General features: G+C 57.5%; 1 protein-coding gene across 1 annotated transcript in view; it reads right to left on the reverse strand.

Moving 5' to 3' along the window:
* Window positions 1–7,319: 7,319 nt before the first annotated feature.
* Window positions 7,320–12,270, reverse strand: part of TSPEAR (thrombospondin type laminin G domain and EAR repeats) — an 81,038-nt gene continuing 76,087 nt past the window's right edge. Inside the window, exons 8-12 of the mRNA XM_049785424.1 lie at window positions 11,259–11,445; window positions 10,182–10,411; window positions 7,952–8,139; window positions 7,687–7,788; window positions 7,320–7,473 (exon numbers count right to left, since the gene is read on the reverse strand). Of these exons, the coding sequence (XP_049641381.1) occupies window positions 7,320–7,473; window positions 7,687–7,788; window positions 7,952–8,139; window positions 10,182–10,411; window positions 11,259–11,445 (861 nt within the window). The remainder of the gene's footprint in view (window positions 7,474–7,686; window positions 7,789–7,951; window positions 8,140–10,181; window positions 10,412–11,258; window positions 11,446–12,270) is intronic.

Here is a 12,270-nt window from a genome sequence, read left to right on the forward strand (position 1 = left end):
CCATGGGTGGAAGGTGACTTGGCCTCTGTCCATCCCCAGCTCCTTGGGGGTCAGTGGAGCAGCGGAGTAGGAGGTCACCCGAGTTGGGGTAGAGGGAGCCCCCAGGAGGCAGTGGGGGGGACTCCCTCACCACTGAGGGATTCTGGGGGCAGGATGAACTGGAGCTGGGCCCCTGGGTTCAAGGTGAGGCAAAAGCTCCTCCCCAGTGCTCGCTCCCAGACCTCCTCTGGCCCTCGGAAAGTGGGAGACAAAAGGCCAGGAAGAGCCTTGTGAGAGCTGGGCGTTGGTAGGGCTGGCTCTGGCCAGGAGAAGGGGTGTCCTGGTGTATAAACACAGCAAGGAAGGTGACAGGTGCCCAGAGCTGATCCAGGGGCCCAGAGAAAGGCGATGCAGGGACCCCCTGGAAGTGCCTCCCAGCTTGACTCACTGGGTGGGAACTGTGCCTGTCCAGAAGCATCTGCTCTGGGGCGTCTGTGGGGAACTGAAGGGCAGGTCAGGGGAACACACAGATAGCAGGAGGAGTGCTGCAGCGGAGGACATGACATGCGTGTGTATGTGTGTGTCCTTAGCGCTGATGAGGTGACACTTCGGACAGTCACAACCCAGCACACTCTGCCGCCCCCCCAGAGCCCAGGAGGTCTAGGAAGTCCCAGAGAGGGACAGGGAATCCCCACCCCCACCCACAGTGCGGCTGAGCCCCACTGGCCTGCCTGTGTTGACTCCAGGGTCGTCCAGCAGAAACACCAACAGCCTGTGTGTGTGTGTGTGTGTGTGTGTGTGTGTGTGTGTGTGTGTGTGTGTGTGTGCGGGTCATACATAGGGTGCTCAGGGCATACTTCTGGCTCTGGGCTCAGGAGTCATCTCTGGTGGGACTTGGGAGACCCTGTAAGGTGCCAGAAATGAAGCCCAGGTCTGCTGTGTACAAGGCAAGCATCCCACTGGGGTACTATCGCACCAACCTCAGTGGTGGAGATTTTTCAAAAATCAATCCTCACTAGAAAAATTTCTCCAGAAAACTCCCTCAAGTAGATATCTGAAAACAAAACACAAGCCTCTCGTAGGAAGTTTCTGGCGCTTCCTGAGTCTGAGGCTAGAACATGCCGGATTTTCTGAGCTACAGTTGCTATGGGGCTCGAATGTCTGTTCTTGGGGGAAAGATCTGTGGTCTTGAGCTGGAAAGATGTGAAAACAGTGAACCTGCAGTAAGCAAACCACCAGCATGCTAGACGGTGACGAAGGAAAAGAACGGTCTGGAACGAGAACACAGAGGGAAGGGCGTTTGCCTTACATGAGGCCCACCCAGGTTCCATCCCCAGCATCCCATAGGGTCCTTGAGCCTGCCAGGAGTGATTCCTGAAGCAGAGCCAGGAGTAACCCCTCAGCACTGCAGTTGTGGACCTCTCTCAAAAAAGCCCAATAAAATAAAAATAAAGGGGGCCGGAGAGATAGCATGGAGGTAAGGCGCTTGCCTTTCATGCAGAAGGTCATCGGTTCAAATCCTGGCATCCCATATGGTCCCCCGTGCCTGCCAGGAGCAATTTCTGAGCATGGAGCCAGGAGTAACCCCTGAGCACTGCCGGGTGTGACCCAAAAGCCACAAAAAATAAATAAATAAATAAATAAAAATAAAGGAAAAGAACAGGAAAGTCAAGGAAACCAAAACCTGCTGCTTTGACAAGATCAGTAAAAAGAAGGAACATCCATCAGAGCTATGACTTCGGCATTCCATCCTGTGTTTGGGTATCAAATGTCACACGCTATGGGGCTGGAGCGACTGCACAGTGGGGTGTTTGCTTTGCATATGACTGACCCAGGTTCGGTCTCTGGCATCCCATAGGACCCCCTCAACACCGCCAGGAGCTATTTCTGAGCACAGAGCCAGGAGTAACACCTGAGCGCCACCAGGTGTGGCCCCAAAACAAATAAACCAAAAATTCATATGTCATGCTATGATCAGGAAGGACTCGTGGTGAACTCGACGACTTAAATAAAATGGAAAATAATATGTTTTGTTGTTGCTTTCGTTGGCTTGTTTTTAGGCTACACGGGTGATCCTCAGGGCTTATTCCTGATTGCTCAGGAATTACTCCTGACAGTGCTCAGGTCCATATGGGGTGTCAGAGACGGAGCCCAGGTCTGCTGCCCGCAAGGCAAAGTCTCCCCACTGTGCTGTTGCTCTAGATCCCAAATGTAGGTTCTGAGCAACACGAGCCATCAATGATCATGGGTCCGAATGAGCATTGCAGCCCTTGGTCTGGAAAAGAGCTCGACAACAGCATAAGGACCAAACTCTGCCTCCCAGAGAATAAGGTGGATTCCATGCTGGAAATCCGTCAACAAATTCTGCCCAGTGAACAGACGTGAAAGGGAATTTCCAGCAAATGCAGAACACCCACCTGTCCCCCACAGACACCCCAGCTGATGGCAAAGAAGGAAATGTCTTGGTTCTTGCAGGGACAGTGACCAAGTATGAGGATGGGGCACAGCTCTTCAAGGTGGAACATGGAACAGGGTCCCCTGAGAATAGGGGTGAGTTTGTTCAGTGTGAACCAGAGGCTCCGGCTGGTGCAATTCAGCATGAAAATAAACTAAAAGGGGGCCGGCAAGGTGGCACTAGAGGTAAGGTGTCTGCCTTGCAAGCGCTAGCCAAGGAAGGACCACGGTTCGATCCCCCGCCGTCCCATATGGTCCCCCCAAGCCAGGGGCAATTTCTAAGCGTGTAGCCAGGAATAACCCCTGAGCATCAAACAGGTGTGGCCCAAAAACCAAACAAAAAAACCAACCAAACAAACAAACAAAAAAAACTAAAAGACTGGTTTGGGGCTACAGCCTTCCCTGGCTCCATCTTCAGCTTCCCATATCGTCGCTGAGCCCCAGAGCCAGGAGTAAGCCCGGAGTACCACTGGGTGTGGCCCCTTCTATAAACTAGTAAACAGGGGTAAAAAATATCAAAGATGTTCTACATGACGACAGGCAATAGCATGCTCATGACTTGTCTAATCAAATGTCAAGCTGTTGAATTTATTTATTTTTATTTGGGGGCCACACCCAGCAGCGTTCAGGGGTTACTCCTTGCTCTGTGCTCAGAAGTTACTGCTGGCAGGCTCTGGGGACCCTATAGGATGCTAGGAATTGAATCCGGGGTTGGCCTCGTGCAAGGCAAATGCCCTCCCTGCTGTGCTATCGCTCCAGTTTCTTGATTTTTTTTTTTAACACTGAAAACTAGTTTCAGTGCAACGTACCCCTCTCCCAGCCCCACTAGACTTTTATGGATTTGGGGTAAGGGTGAACCAGAAACTAAAGTCCAAGGGGCAATGAGAAAGGCTCTAGGATGATCAAGAGAACTCTGGAGCCAAAGTTGGAATATGCTTTCTGCAATTATTATAAATCAGCAGAGACAACTTGGGATATTTGCAATAAAGTAAACCCATGGAACAGAAAAAGCAGGTAGACTCATACATATGCCAACTACTGATTTTCAAAAAAAAAAAAAAAAAGGCAATTCAGGGGGCTGGAGAGGTGGCGCTAGAGGTAAGGTGTCTGCCTTGCAAGCGCTAGCCAAGGAAGGACCATGGTTCGATCCCCTGGTGTCCTATATGGTCCCCCAAGCCAGGGGCAATTTCTGAGCGTTTAGCCAGGAGTAACCCCTGAGCATCAAACGGGTGTGCCCCCCCCAAAACAAACAAACAAACAAAGGCAATTCAGGGGCCGGAGAGATAGCATGGAGGTAAGGCGTTTGCCTTGCATGCAGGACAGTGGTTCGAATCTCGGCATTCCATATGATCCCCCGAGCCTGCCAGGAATGATTTCTGCTCCAGATGCCCCTGGGATGAGTCAATCTCTCCCCTTCCTCTCCTCTTACCCCTCCCCTCATTTCCATCTCCTCTCCCCTTCCCCCTTTCTCTCCTGCACTCTCCCCCACTCACCTTGGGGTCCCGCAGAGTTGTGTCCGGTAGCTTCTTCCTTTTTCATTTCACATCTGTGACCTGCTTCCTTCCCCCCACACCTGCTGTCTTTTTTTTTTTTTCTTCTGGGCTTGGGCCCACCTGCTGTCTTTTTAATCTATTTTTATTTTTGGCAGCCTTTGTGTAATTCTGTCTGTCTTGAATAACTTCTGGGGGAGGAAACAGGTGAATTGCTGACACTTTGAGTGTGAAGGGAGTGTGGGTGCAGGGATGTGACGGGGGAGGGACTGGGTGCTGGGGTGTGACTGGAGGGAGTGGGGAGTGCAGGGGTGATGGGGGAGAGGGCTCAGGCAGGGCTGCTACTCTGGGGTAGCATTTCTCGGGGTTGGGGAGAACCCATGCCCTCACCCACTGGCTGCCCCTTCCGTTCCTAGGGGTGTGAGGACAGCGCAGCATGGACGGAGAGGGCACACCTCTTCTGCATGGTGCCCCCAGTTATGTGCCCTGACCTGATGCTCCCCTAACCCAAAGCTGCCCTGGCCCAGTGCCCTGTGGCTTGATGGTCCCATGGCCCAGGGGTCATGTAGCCCGATTGCTCTTGTAGCTAGTGCTCCCATAGTCCGAAGCTCAGGGCTCAGGGCTCCCATGGCCCTGTGTGCTCATGTCTCTGTGTTCCTCGTGAGTCAGGATTCCTGGACAGGGAGGTGCAGCTCGGGTGCTGGCCTTTGGGGGCCTTTGTACAGATAGCACTGGCACGTGTCACATCCATCCATGCAGTGCCCCCATTGCTGCTGTGGCTGGGGCACTCTGAGGGGCCAGGCAGGGGGCCAGGGGGCACCCGTGAGCCAGAGCACCCCAAGAGTCCCAACAGTCTTTCCATCAAGCCCCTCTCCCCCGCCTACTGGCCCCGGTGCCCATCCCTGCTGCTGCCATCCTCAGCAGCCCAAACCAGGCCCTGGCCCCTCAGCTCCCAGGTGGGCCCCAATTTCCAGGCATTTCCCTGTGCTTTTTGGGAAGGGGTCGCTCTGCTCTGCCCTGTCTCAGCTCCTCTCAGGTGGCAGAGGCACCTTTGCAGGAAGGTCTAGGACTGTGGGCCATCCGCTGTGGCGATTCGGAGACTTGTGCTGCTCAGAGCCAGAGTGAGGCTTCAGTTTACCCATGTGCCCTCTGCCTCCTCCACCATGCGCAAAGCACCAAGCCAGCCATGCTCCCACACGGCACATTCCATGAGTGAACACACACTCCTACAGGTGTACATGCTCCAACACAGCACACTCCACATGTAGACATTCCGCACATATACTCCCACACACGTGCTCTGGCCTATGTAACGCTCCCTCACATGTTCATGACCCCGCAGTTTACACTCTCAAATGTGAACAATCACACACGCTCACATGTGTGTCCTCGAGTGTACATGGTAGCACACACCCACAGGCTCACGTTCCCATGTATGTACACACACCCAAACCTGCATGGCCCACTCCTCACACACATGGGCACACTCCTGCTTTCCCCTGTCCCCTCCCCGTGAGGCGGGGATGGTCCTACTGGCGCAGAGCAAGGCCTGTGGGCAGCTTTGGGGGCAGCGAGGCAGGGCCCGACCGAGTGGTGGGAGCCAGAAGCGGGTGTCGGGGCTCCCCGGGGCGGGTAGGGCCCCCAACCTGAGCTGCTCCAGGCCCCACGTTTTTATTTTCAGAAGAGCTGGAGGTAGAAGGGGGTGGGGCGGGGGGGTGCTGCTTCGGCCTGGAAGACCTCAGAGCAACAGGCCCTGCCCTGCACAAGCAGCCTGGAGTCCACCCACCATATCCCATCACTGACTGCTGGAATTTCACTGGTGGAAAAGGGCGCTGCTGCTGCCCTGTTGGGGAGAGGGACAAGGCAGGCGGACGGGCAACGGATGGGTTACAGGAAGGGCAGGCGCAGACCACAGAGGCCGTGGGAGAGCTGCTGGCTCCACTGAAGGGAAACTGAGGTACCAGGAGTTTACAGCTGAGATCCACAGAGCAGAACCAAATACAGGGTGGGCAAGACACCCCGGAAGGGCCTCAGGGTGTCTGACGCACCTCCCAGGAGACTGCTTGAAAGGTAAAAAAGAAATAAAATTTTTCTCTGTAGCTTCCCGAGGACCCCACGCCTTCCTAAATCCCAAGGACTTGCCCTTGACTTTTTTTTTTTTTTTTTTTTTTGGTTTTTGGGCCACACCCGGCGTTGCTCAGGGGTTACTCCTGGCTGTCTGCTCAGAAATAGCTCCTGGCAGGCACGGGGGACCATATGGGACACCGGGATTTGAATCAACCACCTTTGGTCCTGGATTGGCTGCTTGCAAGGCAAACGCCGCTGTGCTATCTCTCCGGGCCCTCCCTTGACAATTTACCTGTGGTTATCTAAATCTTGCAAAAATGTACCTGAGCAGATGTCAAGTGTCACGTACTCCCTGAAATGAACTACCCTACTGGAAGCTACCTAAAGGCTTCTTAGATCTGGTTCGAGGCTCTCTCGTTCTCTGGGAGAGCCCCTGCATGCTTGTAGAATAAAACCCCTTGCTTTCGCATGGTCTCTGCCTTTTGGAGTCATTAGAGGGGTGCGTGTGGAATTCCCGACCTTATCATGCTCTGGATCTGGGGTCATTCGTGGGGGGTCACACCTGGGGGCACTCCTGGAGGGACAGCTTGGACTCAACCTTCTGCACCATGAAGGTGCATTCACTCTCTGGGGTTCGGGGCATGAGTTAGGCCGCTGGATGGGCCCTGGAGGGCTGTGCCGGAGGAAAACACCCCAGATCCTTGGCCCTTGGGGAGAGCAGGGCACAAACTGGGCAGTCCCTGCTGAGCCCCAGCCTGGGGCACAGGAGGGTAAACTGAGGTAGCAGAAAGGAGATGGATTCTGAGTGTGAATCCTCACCGGAAAGATCAGTCCAGCCCCCTGAGTGGCATAAATATATTTGCGGGGGTACAATAAATAGGGTTTGGGGTGAGCCGGGGCTCCCACTGCTGGGCGTGAGGTAAGGCTCGGATAGGCCTCAGGGGCCAAGTGCACGTCCGGTCAGCCCTACGGAGACTGCACAATAGAAAGACGGACAGACGGATAAACGTGGCCTCCTGGGTGGGCAGCCCAGGCCCGCACAAACACACGCAGGGCAGCAGCGTCACAGCAGGAGGCTCTTCCGTGTGCCACATGAGCGTGTCCTGAATCACAGCCCAGGAGAGTGAGCACTAGAAGTGAGCACTGTGGGTGAGCACTGGAAGGATGACCCTGGGAAGGTCACTCTTCGAGGGTCATCCCGGAAGGTCAGCACCAGGAGGGTCACCCGGAAGGGTCAGCACCAAAGGGTCAACCGGAAGGTCCCGGATCAGCACCAGAGGGTCAGGCCTGGAAGATCCGACCTGGAGAGTCACCCGGAAGGTCCCTGGGTCAGCGCATCCTGAGCCGCAGCACCCGGGACAGGGGCTCCTTCGCGCTGGAGTAGACGAGGTACGAGCCGGCAGCTGTGCGGAAGGCCTCCCAGTCCCTGCAGCCGAACGTGGGCAGGCTGTGCGCCGGCACAAAGCCCTCGTACCCCTGCCACCTGCAGGACAGCACCGTGAGCACAGTGCCCGCCGGTGCTGGGAGCCTACCTTGTGGACACCCGGGTCCCCCCAGGCCGGTTTCCAGCCCCAGACGGCGCGTCTCTGGGCGCCCCAGCTGTGGGACACGACAGTGGCCAGGAGCCGGTGGGGACACCACGGGGAGGGTTCCCGGGAGTGGGGGAACTGTGACCAGGGTGGCCGCCGAGCTTCACCTGTAAATGACGCTGTCCACCGAGAAGCTGCGGCCATCGAAGGAGTTGGCCACCACCAGGAAGTGGTCCTCACCCACAGAGAAAAACTCCCAGTCCAAAGCACTGCGGGGACAGCGAGACCTCAGCACCCCGGGGTCCAGCACTGCCCCGTCTGTCCAGGAAGGTGGGGTGGTACCATGCCCTCCCGCGGGAAACTTGGCACCGGGGCAAGGACCAGCCCGGAAACTCAGCCCAGAGCCCCCGCCCCGTCTCCTGGCCTCCCCACCTGCACGTGGGGATCTCCTGGAAGGTGACGAAGGTCTGGGCCGTGACGTTCAGCTCATAGATGACCGAGTTGAGGATGTAGGAGTCGCTGCGGGCCTCAGCGTCCACTGTGTAGCTGTGGCTGTTGGCCACAGCCAGGAAAACCCGCTCCTCAATGCGGAAGACCTCCCAGTCGGCGGCTCCGAAAGTCTGCACAGGGTAGATGGGACAGAGGATGGGACCGCGGGACCCTTCCCCCAACTTCCTTTTTTCCTAACTTCTTCTGTTGGTATGTGGGGTTCTGGATAATGAAGAGGAGTCTGGCTTGGGGCTCTCGAGAGAAAAAGCACAGGAGGCACAGGGCAGTGAGAGCATAAGGCAGATGGAACAAGCACAGGGCAGGGGCTGGAGCGATAGCACAACAATAGGGCATTTGCCTTGCACGTGGCCAACCCTGGACACACCCCAGTTCTATTCCCAGCATCCCATATGGTCCCCCGAGTCTGCCAGGAGCAATTTCTGAGCACAGAGCCAGGAGGAACCCCTGAGCGCTGCCTGGGGTGGCCCCCAAACCAACAAACCAAACAGACCAATAACCACACAAAAAAGGAGCAACTGGGGCCGGGAAGGTGGCGCTAGAAGTAAGGTGTCTGCCTTGCAAGTGCTAGCGTAGGACAGACCATGGTTTGATCCCCCGGCGTCCCATATGGTCCCCCAAGCCAGGAGCGATTTCTGAGCGCATAGCCGGGAGTGACCCCTGAGCGTCAAACGGGTGTGGCCCCCCCAAAAAATAAGGAGCAACATTGTTTAAATAAAGTAATGAATAACAAAACTGCTTCGATATTAAAGGAAAGAAAACCTCCCTTCGAAGGCATTGTGCCAGTGTGTGCCTTTGCTGCCTGTTGGGTTGAGCCCAGGTGGATCTTGGTCAGCCGGGCGCGCTCTCAGGGCACGTCCCAGCAGCTGGCAGCAGAGGGCGCCCCCACACTGGCTGGCACAGAGCTGAGTTGGCACAGCCTGGTGCTCTGGAGCCTCCCCAGGGCTGAGGTGGGCGCAGGACCCCGGGATGTGGGTGCCTGGACCCACCCACCCTCACCACCTCCTGAGGGAGCTCATGCAGTCAGGAACCCAGAAACGGGGTGCCACAGCTGGGGTGGGGGCAGGAAGCAGCCAGGAGCACAGGTGGGCCCCGCAGCCCAGCTGACCTCGCTCCACTGGGAGGCCTGAGCCCCACCCCAGATGGGCCCAGCTTTCAGCGCTGGTCAGCGGTGCCCCCACCTGCACCCACATCTTCGCACTGTGGGGACCCCTTATGCCCTCCTGTGGGACCCAGGAGTGGGGAGAGTGTGGGAAATGGCAAGAAGGGGGGGTTATGCCAAGGCTCCCCCTGGGTGGGCAGGGCCTCGGTGGGCGTGGGCATACAAGGAAAGGGCGTGGCATGAGTGGACGGGCCAGGCTTAAGGGGTGTGACCTAAGTGGGTGGGGCCTAGGTGGGCGGAGCCAGAGGACAGGTTCAGGCAATGTAAGGGGTGTGGTCTAAATGGGCAAAGTTAGACAAGATATAGGTTGTGGCCTAAGTGGGCAGTCTAGGTGGACGGTGGGGGGGGGGCAGACCAGGGGGTGGATGGGGCGACCTCAGAAAATGGATGGGGCCAGACAGTGAACGGGCAGGGGATGAGTGGGTGGGTTTGAATGGGAGGTGCCAGGCCAGAGAAGGGCATGGGTAGGGTCAGGGTGGGCTCTGCCCGGTAAGGGAACTGAGGGAGTCCAGGCGAGGGCTCCCACTGTGCCTGACAGGTCATGGCATCTCTCACTAGCCTGAGGCCACACTACCCACGTGTGCGCCCTTGGGGTGTCCAGTGTGTCCCCGACCCCACACCCCACACATACATACACACACAGCTGCCACTACTCAGAAGCTCTTCGAGCTGACCCCTTGGACCAGTACCAGCCAGGGTTCGAGAGCAAAGAGGCTCCTGCACCAGAGATCCTGATGTCCACACAGGCCGGCTGTCGGGCAAGGCTCCCCAGGGGCCCTCACAGGCTTGGGGCTGACAGAGCTGGGAGGGAAGGAGGGCCAGGGCCGCAGGATGTGATACTCGCCAGCCAGCTCGCTTGGGCCTGCACCCTGCTTGGTCTCGCTGTGCGTGGAGGCCAGGCCTGGTGTGTGCCTGGTGCTGGCCGTGTAGATGCCAGGCCAAGTGCGTTGGTGTTTTGGGCCATGTGGATGCCAGACTGGGCGCGGCGCTTACCAGGAAGGACTGGAAGAGGCGGAAGGCGCCGAGCAGCCACACGTAGAGGTGGGAGTGCAGCCGCGTGGAGGTGCCGTTGAAGGCGTTGGCCACGGCCAGGAAGGAGTAGGGCCCCACGGTGAAGAACTCCCAGTCGTAGGCACCCGACGTAGCGATGGTCTGGTTGGCCTCAAAGAGCCGCGTCCTCGGGTTCCACTTGTAGATGACGCTGTCGATGTTGTGGTTGTCACCTGGAGCAAGGGGTCATGTCGATGGGAGGACTTGCTGCCCTCTGCAGCCCCCCACTCCAGATTAGGCCCCATGGGGAGAACCCCCCATTGGCCAACCATTCCCCCTTGTACATCTCATTAGCATACTGCTGCTCCCTTCCCGAGGATTCTGGGAGCATCCTGGGATCCTCCAGTGGTCCCACAGTTCCCGGTGTCGTGGAGGGCTAAGGGGAATTGAGTATGGAGCCTGGACCCCCACACCAGAGCCAGCTGGAGCCAGACACCCTTCTGGCCCAAGGCCACCTCGGACCCTGCTCCCTGTGTCCGGGAGGGGGCGCTGCTCCCTGGTCCTGGGCCAGCCCTCCGTGTGACCACCCTGCAGACCTTCAAAGTGGAACGACCATCATCTAGGGCCGCATGGGGACGGTCCCTGCCTGTCCACACCAAGAGCCCACTGCAACTCCATCCAGGACCCTGCTGTGCTGGTGTGTTGGCCGGCGGGGAAGTGGTGGGTGGAGGTTGAATTGGGTGAGGAGTCGCTGGGTGGATTAGTGAGTCAGCTGGTGAGTCTGGGAAGCTGGTGCTGGCTCTGGCTGGTCTGGTGACTCTGGTTGGCTGATTACTTTCCCCAGGCAACCCAGGTTGGGAGTCTGTGATGTCTCTCGGGGGTCCGGTGCCCATAGAAATGCCCACCGCCACACACACACACACACACACACACACAAACACACAGGCGTACACACACCCCACACGCACACATACCCCCCCCCACACACACACACGTGACCCAAGACCCTGGAAATGGGGATAGCGAGACGCTGGCGTGAAGCCTGAGGGGCTCCCTGCAGGGGTGTGAGGAGCAGCCCACCTTCTCGGTGGTTGGCCACGGCCAGGAAGTGCTCCCCGGCCAGCTGGAAGGCCTCCCAGTCGCGGGCGCTGTGGGTGGGCACCCGCTGGTACGGGGTGAACCGCAGCCTCGTCCGGCTCCACTTGTAGATGACCGAGAACTCTTGGCCCTTCTTGTTGGGCTCCAAGTTGGCCACGGCCAGGAAGGCCTGGAAGACAGTGAGGCCGTCCTACTGTGGCAGTGCTCCGTGGCACCCTGTGCCGGCCTCCGACACACCAGGCTGCGCCAGCTCAGGGGCACAGCCTCAGGCAGTGGAGAAGCCGTGTCTTTGGCCATTAGGGTTACGAAACTGTGTCCACCCATAATCCCCAAACCCGGGGGGGTTTTCACTTGGCATCTGCCCTTGTCTGAGCATGGTGGAAGCAGAACATAGTGCTGGAGCTGGGGTGGTCTCCATGGAAATGCCATGAGTGACACCCGCAGTGAGGGCTAACCTTTAGGAGCCCAAACTGCCGCACAAAGCCCGGTCCTCCCAATGGCCAGTCCGGCTCTGTTGCCAGGTGAGCTGCAGAGTAAAGCAGACACCGGCACACTTGCCTCCCGTCGAGAAGCATAACGTGATTGCGGACCTTCCTGCATGCCAGCTGCAAGGCCTTCGCGTGCCACCGCTCGCACACGTGCCATAGGTTCGCCATCGAGGCCCCAGGGCACCGCCCAAGCCTCAGAGTAGGGCTGGGGCAAGCCGTGTGCCAGCGGCATCTCTGCAGATGGGCCGGCTTTTCTTCTTCTTCTTTTTTTTTTTTTTTGGTTTTTGGGCCACACCCGGCAGTGCTCAGGGGTTACTCCTGGCTGTCTGCTCAGAAATTCTTTTATCCTTTTTGGGTTTGGGGCCACACGCAGCAGTGCTCAGGGCTCACTGCTGGCTTTGCGCTCAGGAATCATTCTGGCAGTGTTAGGGTGTAAGGTGAACCCTTCCCTCAACTTCCTTTTTCTGTAAACTCTTTGAGATGTAAAAATCCACGGGACTTTTTGC

Source organism: Suncus etruscus, chromosome 13 (genome assembly GCF_024139225.1).
Source record: "Suncus etruscus isolate mSunEtr1 chromosome 13, mSunEtr1.pri.cur, whole genome shotgun sequence".
NCBI lineage: Eukaryota > Metazoa > Chordata > Mammalia > Eulipotyphla > Soricidae > Suncus > Suncus etruscus.